The 15,200-nt window shown below is 50.4% G+C and overlaps 1 protein-coding gene and 1 pseudogene across 1 annotated transcript; both read left to right on the top strand.

The window, feature by feature from the left end:
• Positions 1-6: 6 nt before the first annotated feature.
• LOC102438380 (eukaryotic elongation factor 2 kinase-like) lies at positions 7-14,341 on the top strand. Its single transcript, XM_006105312.3, has 4 exons — positions 7-130; positions 6,541-6,665; positions 9,712-9,890; positions 11,411-14,341. Exons 2-4 carry the CDS (start codon positions 6,613-6,615, stop codon positions 11,518-11,520), a joined length of 342 nt encoding a protein of 113 aa, XP_006105374.1. The 5' UTR covers positions 7-130; positions 6,541-6,612; the 3' UTR covers positions 11,521-14,341.
• On the top strand, positions 13,813-14,341 carry LOC102438075 (annotated as a pseudogene).
• Positions 14,342-15,200: the final 859 nt, after the last annotated feature.

Here is a 15,200-nt window from a genome sequence, read left to right as displayed (position 1 = left end):
CTGGGACCGTGAGTCGGCCATCTTCCACTTGGAGCACGCAGCTGACCTGGGCGAGCTGGAGGCCATCGTGGGCCTGGGACTCCTGTACTCGCAGCTGCCCCACCACATCCTGGCCGACGTCGCTCTGAAGGTGAGGGGCTGGGACCAGCGGCGGCCTCCCCAGCCCACCTTCCCCAGCCTGGGGTCTGATCACCGGGTAGAGCCCCCACTTCTGAGTTAGAGTGGGTCTCCGGCCTGGGGACTGAGTGGAAGGGGACAGTCCCATTTCCAGGCAGGTGCAGCAGGGGTGATGGGAGAAGCAGGAGAGACAGGTGGGAACAAATGAGGGAGGGCCCTGCCTGGGGCTTCAGGGTCAGCTTGCTTCCCGAGCGCTGGCTCCAGTGGTGTCCTTAGAGGCTAGAACAGTCCAGCACATAGTAGGTGCTTAGGATTTGCTTGTGAAATGAATGAATAAAATGATATTTAAGTTAGACCTAAAGGCCAAATGGTGATTAAGAGCAGTTCAGGGAGAGGGGCCGCACACAGGCTGGCGGAGCTAAGGGCTGGAGGCGATTGGTGCGGCCGGAGCCTGCGGCACGTGGAGGTGGCGCAGGAGGGGAGGCTGCGTGGGGTCTGAAACTGCGGGATGTGGGGTGGGAAGCCCATGAGGTCCGCTCCCCTGCCTCCCTGGCCCATGGGCACAGTGAGGAAAGCGCCCAGTGAGCAGGTCCCGTCAGTCTTTCCCCGGAGAAGTTGAGAAGCCCTGGTCGAGCACGTGGATGGAGAGGTGGCTGGTGAGGCTGGGCTCAGCCTGGCCGGGTACAGCCCTCTTCACTGGCCTGGATGTGGCCTGTGGGGAGGGGTCTCAGACCAGAAGAAGGCAGGAAGGCACTCCACAGTCCTTTATTTATTTAACTCTTTGAATAGGTAAGAGATTTATGTGATCAAAACCTTTATTTTCTTTAAAATTTTAGTTTGTTGTATAGAATTCCATAGTGTATTAGTTTCCTGTTGCTGCCATAACATATGACCACAAACTAGGTGGCTTAAAACAACAGAAAGTCATTCTCTCACAGTTCTGGAGACTAGGAGTCCAAAACTAAAGTGTCGGCAGAGCCCTAGCTGGTTTGGCTCAGTGGATGGAGCGTCGGCCTGCGGACTGAAGAGTCCCAGGTTTGATTCTGGTCAAGGACACATGTCCGGGTTGAGGGCTCGGACCGTGCAGGAGGCAGCCGATCAGTGAATCTCTCTCATTATTGATGTTTCTATCTCTCTCTCCCTCTTCCTTCCTCTCTGAAATGAATAAAAACTTTTTTTTTTTAAAGCGTTGGCAGAGCTGTGCTTCCTCCTTCCTGTCTCTTCCAGCTTCTCATGGGTGCTGGCATCTTTAGCATCCTTGGCGTATAGATTCATCACTCCCCTCTTTGTGTCTGTCTTCACATGGCCTTCTGTCCGTCTCTGTGTCTCTTCTCCTCTGATAAAGACACCAGTCATGCCCTGCGGACTGAAGGGTCCTGGGTTCCATTCCTGGTCAAGGGCACGTACCTCGGTTGCAGGTTCCCCACCCCAGTTGGGGCGCATGTGGGAGACGACCAATTGATGTGTCTCACGTCGATGTTTCTCTTTCTCTCTTTTTCCCCATCTTTCCTCCCTTCCAGTCTCTCTAGAAAACAATGGAAAAAATATCCTTAGATGAGGATTTTAAAAAAAGACGCCAGTCACATGGGATTTAGGGCCTGCACTACCCCAGGATGACCTCAACTTAACTAATCAACATCTTAGCATCTGCAAACGTCCTGTTCCAAATCAGGCCCCATTTTGAAGTTCTGGGTGGACGTGAACGGGGAGGGACACTGCTTAACGCAGTGCACGGGGTTTCCTTCTACCAACACAGCGTATTTTCACCCTGTTTTTCTCCAACGTTGGCCTACCACGCACTCACCTGGCCCGAGGTTTTCTCACCGGCAGCATCCACATTTCCCCTCGTGGTGTAGAGAAAGCGCCCTCGTCCTTTTCCACAGTTTGTGACCTTCTGTTACATGGGTGCCACGTGCTTACCAACCTTGCCCTGTCGATGGCCACTGGGGTTGGTTCCATTCTTTTTCTTTTTTTTTTTTTTTTTGGAACTATTTTTTTTTAAATTAAATCTTTATTGTTCTGATTACATTTGTTCCTCTTTTTTCCCCATAACTCCCCTTCTCCCAGTTCCCGCCCCACCCTCCGCCCTCACTCCCCACCCACTGTCCTCATCCATAGGTGCACAATTTTTGTCCATTCTCTTCCCGCATCTCCCACTCCCCTTTCCCCCCCAAGAATAGTCAGTCCATTCCCTTTCTATGTCCCTGATTCATTATAATCACCAGTTCATTCTGTACATCAGATTATTTATTCACTTGATTCTTAGATTCACTTGTTGATAGATGCATGTTTGTTGTTCACAATTTGTATCTTTACCTTTTTCTTCTTCCTCTTCTTAAAGGAAACCTTTCAGCATTTCGTATAATACTGGTTTAGTGGTGATGAAGTCCTTTAGCTTTTCCTTATCTGTGAAGCTCTTTATCTGACCTTCAATTCTGAATGATAGCTTTGCTGGGTAAAGTAATCTTGGTTGTAGGTTCTTGGTATTCAGTACTTTGAATATTTCTTGCCATTCCCTTCTGGCCTGCAAAGTTTCTGTTGAGAAATCAGCTGAGAGTCGTATGGGTATTCCCTTGTAGGTAATTGAGTCTCTTTCTCTTGCTGCTTTTAAGATTCTCTCTTTGTCTTTTGCTCTTGGCATTTTAATGATGATGTGTCTTGGTGTGGTCCTCTTTGGATTCCTTTTGTTTGGGGTTCTCTTCGCTTCTTGGACCTGTAAGTCCATTTCTTTCACCAGGTGGGGGAAGTTTTCTGCCATTATTTCTTCAAATAGGTTTTCAATATCTTGCTGTCTCTCATCTTCTGGCACCCCTATAATTCTGATGTTTGTACGCTTGAAGCTGTCCCAGAGGCTCCTTACACTATCTTCACACTTTCGGATTCTTTTTTCATTTTGCTTTTCCAGTTGGGTGTTTTTTGTCGAATCTTTGGTTTGATTTTTGTGCTCCTCTGGTCTGCTATTGGGTATAATATTCTTTATTTCAGTCCGTGTATGCTTACTTTCTAATTTCTTTATCGTAGCATCGAGGGTCTCATTAGTTTTCGTGAGGCTCTGCTCAAGTTTATAGCAAGCCCTCAAAATTGCGATTCTTAGCTCCATATCCTCCATTTCTGTCATGTTTTTTTGTCTCCGCATCTTTTATGCTTTCTTGGTGCACCCCCTTGTGGTCTTTGTGCGCAGTCTTGTTCTAGCCAAGCCTTAATTGTTGTAGTTAACACTAGAGGGATTTGACCACCAGGCCGACTGGCTGTAGGAATCAGCTGTGTGGAAAACGTCTGTCTTCTGGGGAGGCGCTAATCCAGCCTTTGCCTGAGGCGATCAACAAATGGCTGTGCGCAGGGTTTGGGCGGGGCGGGCTCAACAGGGCGGGCGTAGGGAGCAGTTATGGCCGCTCTCAGTCCCGTTCCCAGAGGCTCTGCTTCTCAGAACCCCGGCAGCCGCTGCAAACCTCGGAGAGAAAGCTGCCCTCAGGTTCCAACTGATGCTGGATAATCCCGCTTCTCCCGTTTGAGTCTGGGTCCCTAGAGACTCGCCTGGATCTGGAGCCCAGAGTCTGAGACTCACTTCCGACCGAAAACGACAACCGCGCCCTCAGCCACCAGCCCGCTTTCGCGCGCACCTCGGTACCTTTGTATTTTCCACACTGCGCCTCCTCTGAGCCTCGGTTTGCTGTTCTCTTTCCTTCTAGTTGTAGAGTCTCTCTTCAGCCAGCCTTCCTGTGGTTCTGGGTGATGTCCGTTCCGTCTTTTAGTTGTATTTTTGAAATGGTTGTTTGCGGCAGCGGTCTCCGGTGTTTACCTACGCCGCCATCTTGGTCTCTCCCATAATCTCTATCCTGGTTCCATTCTTTGAATATCACAGAAATTGCTGCAGTGACGAGCCTTGTACACATGAAGTTGAACTTCACAAAACTACCATTTTTGTAGGTCAGGAATGGTCAGATATTGACAGTGGCATGCGGTTCAGTCAGGCCGGTTATCGGGCCCATGGGCAGAGATCACCCACAGCCGGTTCTATGGCCTGTGTTAGATGGTGAGGGCAGGCCTGGTGCCGGGAGGGGATCTGACGGGCGGGTGACGTGTCTCCCATCCCCATGCTCATTCAGCCAGTGCTGTGCGGGGAGTGTTCCCCGCTGGCTCTCGGGTGGGAGGAACGGTGTGCACCAGCTGTATGTAAGTTTATTATAAACGTTAGTGACATAAAGAATGTGGAACACTTGGGGTGATGAACACAATGCAATATACAAATGATCTACTATAGAATTGTACACTTGAAACCTATATAATTTTGTTAACCAATGTCACCTCAATAAATTCAATAAATAAATAAAAGGATGTGGAGCACCCTAGCTGGTTTTGCTCAGTGGGTAGAGCATCGGCCTGTGGACTGAAGGGTTCTGGTTTCAATTCCGGCCAAGGGCACATGCCCCAGTTGCAGGCTCAATCGCCAGTAGGGCGCATGCAGGAGGCAGTCAATCAGTGATTCTCTCTCATCATTGATGTTTCTATCTCTCTCTCTCCCCCTCTCCCTTCCTCTTTGAAGTCAATAAAATATATATATATATTTTTAAAAGACTATTGTAAATTCGATACAGTCAGGGCATTCTCACAGGATGCTTTCGCTACTTGTTGTGGAACTTTATATCTGCTACCCATTTACGGTTGCAACTGATGGGGTGTGACATTCTGACATAAATATTGGTCATTGTAAATATTGGTTGAAACTTTCATGTACGTTAGTGTGTAAGATGAAGGTGAAATAAGGAAGATCTCTGTCAGAACTGGAAGTTCGTTTATTTGCCGCTGATACGATCAACTGCATTGCTGCTAACACTGGAGAATGTTTCTTCCGTTTCCTGTGCTCGCACAATATAATGACAGGCACCAACGCTTTTAAGTTAATCTGCATCATGAATATTTTTTCATCTCTTTTTCAAAAAGACAATTACTCAAACCTTCACTTGTAGCGATTTCCGCTTGCTGTGATGTAAATGTGGCAATTTCATGATAAGTATGATGTCACTGAACACGGCATTGGGAGGAAATGCGCAGAAGACACGGTTTTATGGTGCGTTCATCACAGTTTCAAAAACCAGTGGTTCTCAGCCAGCCGCTCTGCCCTCCCTCTTTCCGGGAGACACTGGCTATGTCTGGAGACATTTTGTTTGTCTTGACTCTGGGGATGCACCTGGCACTAGTGGGCGGAGACCAGGGATGCTGCCGAATGCCCTGCCGGCACAGGGCGCCCCGCAGCACAGTGACAGAGTCCGACCATAGGTAAGAAGTAGCACGTAGTGAAATAACTAGGAAGTGATGCTTTTTGTTGTTGTTAATCCCCATCTGAAGATATGTTTTCCATTGCTTTTCAGAGAGAGTAGAAGGGAGGGAGGGAGGGGAAGAGAAAGAGAGAAACATCAATGTGAGAGACACATTAACTGGTTGCCTCCTGCATGCGCCCTGACTAGGGGCGGGGAGCGAACCCTTGACCTGGTATTGAACCTGTGACCCTAGGGTGGACAGGCCAACACTCTAACCACTGAACACACGGTCCAGGTCTGAATAAACAAAATGTGATATATCAATACAATGGGATGTTATTTGGCCATAAGAAGAATGAAGCATTAATACCTGCTACAACATAGATGAACCTTGAATACTGTATGCCAAGTGGAAGAAGCAGTCACATATTATAGGATTATATTTATATTAAATGTCTGTAGGTGATCCTGGCCGGTGTGGCTCAGTGGTTGAGTGTCAACGTATGAACCAGGTGGTCACAGTTCGATTCCAAGGCACATGTCTGGGTTGTAGGCTTGATCCTGATAAGGGACGTGCAGGAGGCAGCCAATCAATGATTCTCTCTCATCGTTGATGTTTCTATCTTTCTCTCCCTCTCCCTTCCTCTTTGAAATCAATAAAAGAGAAACAGTTGTTGCCCAGGGCTGGGTAGGATGGGGCAATTTGGAGGTGACAGTTCAGGGCATGGTGTTTCGGTTGTCTGAAATGGTTACGGTGATGTTGCACATTGTGTGAATATGCTGAGACTATTGATTTGTGTGCTTTCATTGGGTGGATTATGTGGTATGTGAGTTATATCTCAGTAAAGCTGCTGAAATGTTTAAAGAGTGGGGGCAGAGAGCCCTGCCCTGTGGAGGCAGGATGTGAATGGCTCTTCGGCAGCCTCGGAGCAGATCGACGACAGGGGGCAGGAGAGAGCTGAGCTGCTGTTCTCCTCCTGGTGGGCACCCAAGGAGCATGGCACCAGGTGCTCGCCCGTTCGTTCTTTCTCACGGTGCGCGATTCTGCAGCAGCCCCAGCCCAGCGCTCTCACAACAGTCAGTGGAGGAGGTTGGTCAGTGGCCCTGGCAGCCCTTCCAGTGCAGGCCTCATCTCTCTTCTCTCCCCTCTGGTTGGTATTGACAGGAGACGGAAGAAAATAAAACCAAAGGATTTGATTACTTACTGAAGGCGGCTGGCGCTGGTGACAGACAGTCCATGATCTTGGTGGCACGAGCTTTTGACACTGGCCAGAACCTCAGCCCAGACAGGTACTGTGGCCGCCACTCAGGGGGGCTGGTGGGAACCGGCTCCAGGTGGGAGCTTCCCCTCCAGGACCAGCACAGACCTGGGTTTCGGGCTCGGCTCCCCACTGCGTTCCAGTCCGTGGCAAGTTACTTTACCTCCCTGGCCTCAGGCTCTTCAGTGTGTAAACGGAATGACTGTGAAACCTGCGTCCTAGGATTGTTGTGTGAGGGTTAGATGAGATGGATTCTCACCGTGCCTGGCACAGAAGCATGAGCTCATGCGGCAGCTTAGCCGGTAGAGGTAAAGGTCCTGAGAAAGAGTCTGAAAGGATGTGCAGCATCGGGCCCGCGTGGTTGTCCCTGGATGGTAGGATCTGGGTGATTAGAATTTACTCTGCCTACTTTTATGTTTCCCTTCTGAGAGGGAGGGGGACGGAAGCAAGCCCAGGGTAGCTCAGGCCTGGAGTGGGTTTCCCAGGGTGGCTGAGCCTCCTGAAGGCAGGACTGCAGGTGCTAACTCTTCCTTAGCTGCCGCTCAGGGCTGGTTTGTGCAGGGGGAGGAGGGGCTCCATCTCATCTCCTTGGCTTGACCAGTGAGTCGTCCCAGAAGTCCAGGCTGAGCAGAGGACAGTGGGGGAATTGAACTCATAAAGCAAGTATGTCAAACTCAAAGGCTAACACGGGCCAAATAAACAAGGTTGAAGTTTCTGTGGGCCGCAAAAACACAAAAGCTTCAATTTTCATAGAAACGTAGGTTTATTTCAGTAGAGATATGCTGAATACAAAGGGCTGAAATAAATGAGTCACCTGCAGGGGGAGCAGCCTGGCAGTTCTCTTCTTCGGGTCAAGGTCTCCTGCCCCTCTCACTGGGTGAGAAGGAAAGTCAGGGCCGTGGCTCTATCATGTCAAGCTCTCAGGGCCTGAGCCATCTGGATACGCGGCCTCCTACATATCGTGCAGACATGTACCTGCTCTTTGCTCCCTGGTGTTCGGACCGCTCTTTCCCTGGTGGTTTTATTCCACTGAGAACGGGAACCGGTTTTCGCTGTCTGCAGCCCCGTGTTCCGCGCAGGGCCTGGCTCAGTGGTTGTTCGAATGAATGAGCCAACACATCTCTTTGGCACACACAGGCCGGGCATGTTTGGCCCCATTTTATGAATGAGTAAACTTGTTCTGAGAGGCGAAGGGACTTGCCATGGTCACATGGGAGCGAGTGGCAGAGCTGAGCCCAGGTCGTCTGTCACAGGACTACACTGTCACGGACGGGAGGTGAACAGAATGACACGCATGACTGTGCGGATCAGGCGCCGTGTACCTGGTGCCCTCCGAGTGTGCCGGGGAAGCCCCGCCTGGCCCCGCCTGGCGGGTGCTGGGGCTGGGCACCGACAGAACCCTGTGTGTTCTTATGACTTTGCCTTTTTCTTTGACACGATAGTTTCTGTTGTTAATGCTAGTAACTCTTTGGCATGTGAGCTGGCTTAAAATTTTTTTCAGAGATAACTACTACCGGTGTGGGGGGACAGGGTCACTCGGTGACCACTGTTTGTGGGCTTGGGGAGACATTGATTCTTAATATTTATGTAGTTTAATCTTTCAAAGTTTTTTATATAGCTTTTACTGTAGTCATTTTTTTATTCTTCTTCCTCATTCCAAGCTGCTCCAGCCTCTTCCATTCAGGGAGCGTTAATTAAGGGCCACTCGGGTAAGGCAGGCCCCATGGAGGCCCAAATTTCCACCTTCTCAGAAGTTACCCCAAATAGGGGAAGGAAACGTCATTGGAAACTCCAACGCAGGGTGCGCACCTACCCCTGGGCGTGGCGTCGTGGGGTGGGGTGGGGCGGGAAATATTAGGCCCTTCCGCTCTTCCTCATTCAAGTTTCAGGGCAGATCTGCTTTGCCCGTCAAGACCAGGGAGGGTCAAGACCAGGGAGGTGAAAGGGGTGCAATATGGTTTAGTGGCTTCCAGACAAATGTCAAAACCTCAGTTTGGTGGGTGTGTCACCAATAATTGTCAGAAGATTTCCCTTTTCTGTAAAATACAGTGGAGTCAGGCTAGCTCCTGAAGGCCGTTCTGGCCAGCGTGTTTACCCGCCGGCGGGCCCTGCCTTCCTGGGCCTTTGGCGTCTTTGGGGAAACCGTCCTCAGCGTTGAGTAAACAGACTGAGGCCATTGTAGGAAACGGTGTCTGGAGACGGCGTCTCTGAAGAAGAGGCAGAGAGCTGAGGAGCCAGTGTGGGCATCCCAGCTGACAGAGCAGCAGGGGCCACAGCAAGGAGCAGATGGAACAGAAAGCCTGGCATGGGGAGGTTAGCAGGAGCTAAAACCAGGGCTGAGCCAGGCCAGGGAGCACCCAGAGGGGAGGGCAGCAAGTCATGGTAGCTGCTTTCCAGGAACGCTCATGAGACCCAGAGGCCTTACAGCGTCTGCTCTTTGCCGGCATGCTATAATGCTCACGTGCCCGGATACAGTTAGTGCGCCCAAAGAGAAAGCTGCTACCCTGCCTGCTCGATCTGTGTGTTTAGATTTGCTTAGAACCTGCGTGGTTTGGCCATTCACGTGCTGCAGCAGGAGAAAGAGCTGAGGCCAGGGGGGCCGAGCAGAGAGGGAGCCGGCTCCTCCCCGGAAGCCTGCCCGGTGCCGGCTGCACAGGCCCAGCGTGAGATGGGCCACAAGGTGACCATTCTCTCACGTGACCTTGAGGCCTTGGCAAAGGGGACCCACTCGCCTCCTCTCTTACCCAGTCATAGGACAGACTGACTGGTACCAGCCACTGCTAATGCTGGCCCACAGGGTGCTATCGTGTTCAGACTGGAAAACGCCCCGCACCACTGCTGGAGAGCTGTGGAATGCACCTGCCCTGTTAGGGACATGAGAGACGGCGCTCTCATAGATGTGTAACCTGAGGTGTGGACGATGCCCCTTCGATGCGGTGGCGTCTGGGGCTGAGAGTCAGGATTCATAGGTGGTGGCCCCCTGGGATCCCTGACTTGCTCCTCCCGCCGCTGGGCCTTCTCCTTCCTGCCCGGTTGCCATGGTAACCTCCCTCTTTTCCTCTTTATCTCCTGCCAAGGTCCCGAGACTGGCCAGAGGCTCTGCACTGGTACAGCACTGCCCTGGAGAAAACGGACTGTGACGAGGGCGGCGAGTATGACGGGATGCAAGACGAGCCCCGGTACACGCTGCTGGCCAGGGAGGCCGAGATGCTGTCTGTGGGCGGCTTCCGGCTGCAGAAGGACCCGCAGAGGTCAGGTAGGTCGGGGAGACCTGCCCCTGAGGCGGGCGGGCCGGGCAGGAGGGACATGATTCCTGTCCCACGGGCAGGACACGGGCTGCGTGCGGCTCCTCTTTCCGATGCACAGGCCCTCCCTTCTGCCAGGCTGGACCCCACAGGCGCTGGCTTAGGGGGCTTCATGGAGCTGGTGTGCAGATGAGCATTTTTATTTTAATGGCTATATATCAGGGGCTCGGGTTTTAGGGTGTTGGGGTTTTTTTTACTATTAAAAATCAATTGAACTGACATTTTCATCACCTAAAATTCACCATTTTATTTATTTATTTATTTTTTATATATTTTATTGATTTTTTTACAGAGAGGAAGGGAGAGAGATAGAGAGTTAGAAACATCGATGAGAGAGGAACATCGACCAGCTGCCTCCTGCACATCTCCCACTGGGGATGTGCCCGCAACCCAGGTACATGCCCTTGACCGGAATCGAACCTGGGACCTTTCAGTCCGCAGGCCGACGCTCTATCCACTGAGCCAAACCGGTTTCACCTAAAATTCACCATTTTAAAGTGTACAAGTTCAGTGGTGTTTAGTACCTTCACGATGTTGAGCAACCATCCCCACTATCTCAGTCCAGATACTTCCACACGCCGCCGCAGAGAGAGCCAGTCCCCGGTAGCAGTGGCCTCCTGCCCCCCTTCATTCCTGCAAACCACTAGCCTACTTTTTGTGTGGATTTACCTACTCTGGACAGTTCATAAAGAGAGAATCATACAATATGTGGCTCTTGTGTCTGGCTTCTTTCACGGAGCATAATACTTTCAAGGTTCATCCGTGTTGTAGCATGTATTAGTACTTCATTCCTTCTTATTGCCTCATAATATTCCATTGTACAGAGGTACTATATTCTGTGTATCCGTTCAGCAGTTGATGCACACATTAGATATTTTTTCTGTTACATAATAAACATACTGAACTCCTTATTTCTCTTATTTCACAGGTATGGGGGTTGAGGCCAAGTTTTTAAAAAAAAAATGTTAAGGGTGTATAAAAAATTAAGCAATTCTGTAATTCCTTATTTGGAATTTCTAAATCTCAGAAGCTCTGAAAAACCAGTTTTTGTTCATGTGGCACAAATTCACTTGGTGGCCAAACCTGTCCAGAACTGACATGGGGCCGTTTGTAATCTTTATTTCTTCCCCTTGCATACCTTCTCCAAATGGCCCTGCAAAGGCCTCAGCCTGCTTCTCGTTGGCTCAGATGGAAGCACCCCAGCCCTCATGCCAGTCATTGAGATGGCTTCCTCTGATTGGCTGTGTCTCAGTCTGGGCCAATCTCTGCGGCCTGCCTGGTGGGGGATGAGGAGGGTACTTTGTTTGGCCAGACTCCGATCGCATGGCCGCCCAGAGCCCCACCCAGGTCCTGTGGAGGGAGAGGGAATTAGTAATATTTGGGGTGCTGTTCCCAGGGAGGGGAGGGGATACTGGTCTGGCAAAAACACCAGGTGGCTCAGCTGTGTGTGGCCCACTTTGCTGTCTTTCAGGCGACTTGTACACGCAGGCGGCCGAGGCAGCGATGGAAGCCCTGAAGGGCCGGCTGGCCAACCAGTACTACCAGAAGGCGGAGGAGGCCTGGGCCCAGATGGAGGAGTAACGCGCCAGGAAGATCACCTGGGCCAGTCCCCACACAAGGGCTGGAGGGGAAAAGACCCACCGACTCATCTAGGGGCTATTTGGGGGTGTTTTTAGTGTGTTTACATCAACTTTTGTACATCATTCTTTGACTCATAAAAACGTCTTTGCTATCAGCAAAGACATAGCTGTCCCCCAGGGTGTGTTTTGGGGCGTGGGGATTGAAAAAGCAGCCTAATGAGCCGGCATGTGGATTTGAGGTTCTTTTGTCACAAGATGCAAGAAAGTGCTTTTGGAAAACCTTAGGACTTTGCTCCCCAGCATTTTCAGGCTGGACTGCAGTCTCAGCCCACAGGGCCTGTGTCCTGAGTCGGATGAGGATGTGTTGCTGCCCGTGAACGCTCCGTGAGCTCTCCGTGGGGCCTACGGTCCCAGCGTAGTGCGCAGCCTCTCCTCAGCACTTGGAAGCATGCACGGCGTTGCTCCATGCAAGTGAGATGGCACAGCGCCCGGGCCCTCTTCTGCCGTGGGAGGGGGAGGGCCCGCACATGGACTGTTTTCTTACCTTTTAGTTTAATTTCCTTCCTGAAATGCAACTGATTTTCTGGAATACAGCCGAATTCCATTTTGAAGCATGGTTTCTACAGGGGGCTCTCCAAACAGGTTTGGTTTGTACACACGCTTTCCTGCCTCTGAGTGCTCCGTCAGCGCGTGTGGGAGTGGGTGCGCCTAAGGCTCCCACAGGCAGGACCGTGGCCGGCGTGGCCAAGCCCTCCCTCCAAGCAGCATGTACTCTGCATCTTGGGCAGCATCCACAGTGGCTCCAGCCGCCTTGGCACAGGACCCCCTCGTGTTCTCTCGGCAGCTGATGTCCAGCCCTGTCCTTGGCATCTTCTGCTTGAAGCCTGCTTTCCAGTCACTCACAGCAGGTGCTTGCAGCAGCAGCACTTCAGGTTTATCTGCCACGTTGGAGAACGAGGCGGCAAGAACTAACTATAAACACTCCTTGACCAGTTTCCACACGGCCAGGCACTGGCTAATTGTACATAAGGAGCTTTTTCTTCAGAAAGATTTCAGCCTGACCCGTAGTTCACTCCCCCAGCCTGAGAGTGGGAAGCTGCTGGACGAGCAGCGTTGACATGGGAAAGCCTGCAGAGGATGGTTAAGGCTGTGCCACTTGGCATGAGCACTTGCCATTGTTTTTGAGGGTTATTGGGAAGCAGAAAAAAAAGAAAGATTTCAGCCCTAGCTGGTTTGGCTCAGTGGATAGAGCATCAGCCCTCAGATTGGCCTTGCTGTGGAGCTGTGAACCTGTGCAGCTGGTTTCAAAAGCCAGAGTGTGCCCGGAAGGAAAAGCCCAGCAGAGCCAAGACCACTGGGGCAGTCCTTTGGCGGACCTCTAAGTGGCTGTCCCTCTTTGCATGTGGGCTTGTCACGGCCAGTTCCCTTTAGAAGCTGGGGCTGATTGCTCTTTTTCCACTTGCAGCAGATCGAGTAGTAGTTTTTTGTTTTAAACCAGTTGCATGCAGTTAAATTGCATATATTAAATGTAAGTCCCAAGCAGTTTTACTGTGACTTATCTCTTCAGGGTGATCAAGCCTCATATATCCATGTCCTTTGTTGTCCTTAATTCAGCCAGTCCCCCCCCACCCTCTCTTCATTTGCAAATCATTTGTTCCCTGATCACCTCTCTCAGTTCTTAGTTATGCATTAGTGCTTTCCTTTAACACTGGGATCCACAAACTTTTTTGTAAAGGGTCAGATAGTAAATATTTTAGGCCATATGCTCTGCAGGGGCTCAGCCCTGCTATGGTAGAGCAGAAGCAGCCATAGACAATTCTTAAATGAATGGGCATGGCTGGTGTTCCAATAAAACTTTATTTTGAAAGCAGGTGGCTCACCTGGGCTGTAGTTTTCCAAACCTCTGCTCTAACCCTTGATTGAGACCTACTGTGTTAGGCTCTGGGCATGAGCTCTCACAGTTTTCTGACCTTGGCACAGAGTAGGCACTCAGTAATTGTGAACAAATGGAGAACCGGTCACTGCACTCACTCTTCGCAGTTAATGATGCAGTGTTTGGATCGGCTTGAACCACCACCCCTGCATCTGCACCCACCCGCCCACATGGCCTTAATGTCGAAGGTGGTGCCCTCTCCTCCCGGAGGTCGCGATGGCCTGGATGTAGAGTTAAGCAAATGCTTCTCTAAGGACCATTGAGAGTGAGAGTGAAATGATGTTGAGATCCTCCTGAGCCAGAAGAAGACTTTACTTCATCTTCAAAACCTAGTTTTGTGCTCTTCACCATCTTTCCTGCGCTCCGGCGGCCGCAGCCATGAAGGTCGAGCTCTGCGGTTTCAGTTACAAGATCTACCCTGGACACTCGCGGTGCTACGCCAGTACCGACGGGAAGGTTTTCCCGTTTCTTAATGCAAAATGCTAGTCGGTATTCCTTTCCAAGAGGAATCCTGGGCAGATAAACTGGACTGTCCTCTACGGAAGAAAGCACAAAAACGGACAGTCGGAAGAAATTCAAAAGAAAAGACCCGCCGTGCAGTCAGATTCCAGAGGGCCGTCACTGGTGCATCTCTTGCTGATATAATGGCCAAGAGGAACCAGAAACCTGAAGTTAGGAAAGCTCAACGGGAACAAACTATCAGGGCTGCCAAGGAAGCAAAAAAGGCTAAGCAAGCACCTAAAAAGACAGCACTGGCTGCTGCTAGGGCTCCCACAAAGGCTGTGCCTGAGCAAAGGGTTGAAGCCTGTGAAGGTTTCTGCTCCCCATGTTGGTGGGAAGTGCTCAGTTGGCAGATGAGATTCTTAAATAAAGACCTGACTATAACTAAGAACACACACACACACAACAACAAACCTGGTTCTGTGCCTTCTAAAGCTGGCTAGGGCATCTCCTTTTCCCACAAATGCTGAGCATGCAAGCAACAGTCCCCTGTCTCCCCCCCACCACCACTACAAATACCCAGGACAGTCCAGCCCCACTGGAAAATATCAGACTATCTTCAATGAAGAAACAGATGAAGGTCTGGGAGATTAGATAAGCAGAGTTGGGGATGTCATCTGGGGCCTCCAATCACAGATGGAGAAACTGAAGTTCTGAAAGGTAGAATCTTCACAGTGACACTGCTGGTTAGCCGCTAAGCTGGAGTAGGGTTTTGAGAGCTGCTGTTATTCAGAGAACTCAGAAAAGAAAATTTAAACTTAAACTGGTCTGTGATATCCTTTTCAGTTTTACTACAGGTGGGAAAAAGTGGGGAGGGGCTTGACCCTGGTCGGGAAGTTCTCTTGGTTAGAGCATCTCCCGATACACCAAGGTTGCAGGTTCAATTCCCAGTCAGGGCACATACAAGAATTAACCAATGAATGCATAAATAAGTGAGATAACAAATTGATGTTTCTCTCCCTCCCTTTCTTTCTCCCTTCCTATCTCTGTAAAATCAATCAATAAAAAAAAAATGTAAAGGCTTTATTAATGTAAGAAGGGGAAAAAACAAACACCATTGCGTCTGAATATTCCTCTTCCCTCTCCCTCATTCGAGGCATTGTGGGAATTTATTGAACGCCACCTTGATGACCCAGCCAGGTAAACTACCTTTTTGCTGTTTCAGTGACTTCATTTCTTCCCACCCCCACCCCTGCACATGTGTTTGCAGTACTGGACATGTTTTACCAATCAGCAAATGTTTACAC

Source organism: Myotis lucifugus, unplaced genomic scaffold, assembly GCF_000147115.1.
Source record: "Myotis lucifugus unplaced genomic scaffold, Myoluc2.0 scaffold_669, whole genome shotgun sequence".
Classification (NCBI taxonomy): Eukaryota; Metazoa; Chordata; class Mammalia; order Chiroptera; family Vespertilionidae; genus Myotis; species Myotis lucifugus.
Note: the sequence above shows the minus strand (reverse complement) of the source record. Positions and strands in the feature narration are given on the sequence as shown.

Excerpts from the sequence above, each read along its gene's own strand:
- LOC102438380 (XM_006105312.3), top strand. The coding sequence starts at position 6,613 with ATGATCTTGGTGGCACGAGCTTTTGACACTGGCCAGAACCTCAGCCCA. Across the intron at positions 6,666-9,711 it reads CAGAACCTCAGCCCAGACAG|GTCCCGAGACTGGCCAGAGG; the intron begins GTACTGTGGCCG and ends TCTCCTGCCAAG. Across the intron at positions 9,891-11,410 it reads GAAGGACCCGCAGAGGTCAG|GCGACTTGTACACGCAGGCG; the intron begins GTAGGTCGGGGA and ends GCTGTCTTTCAG.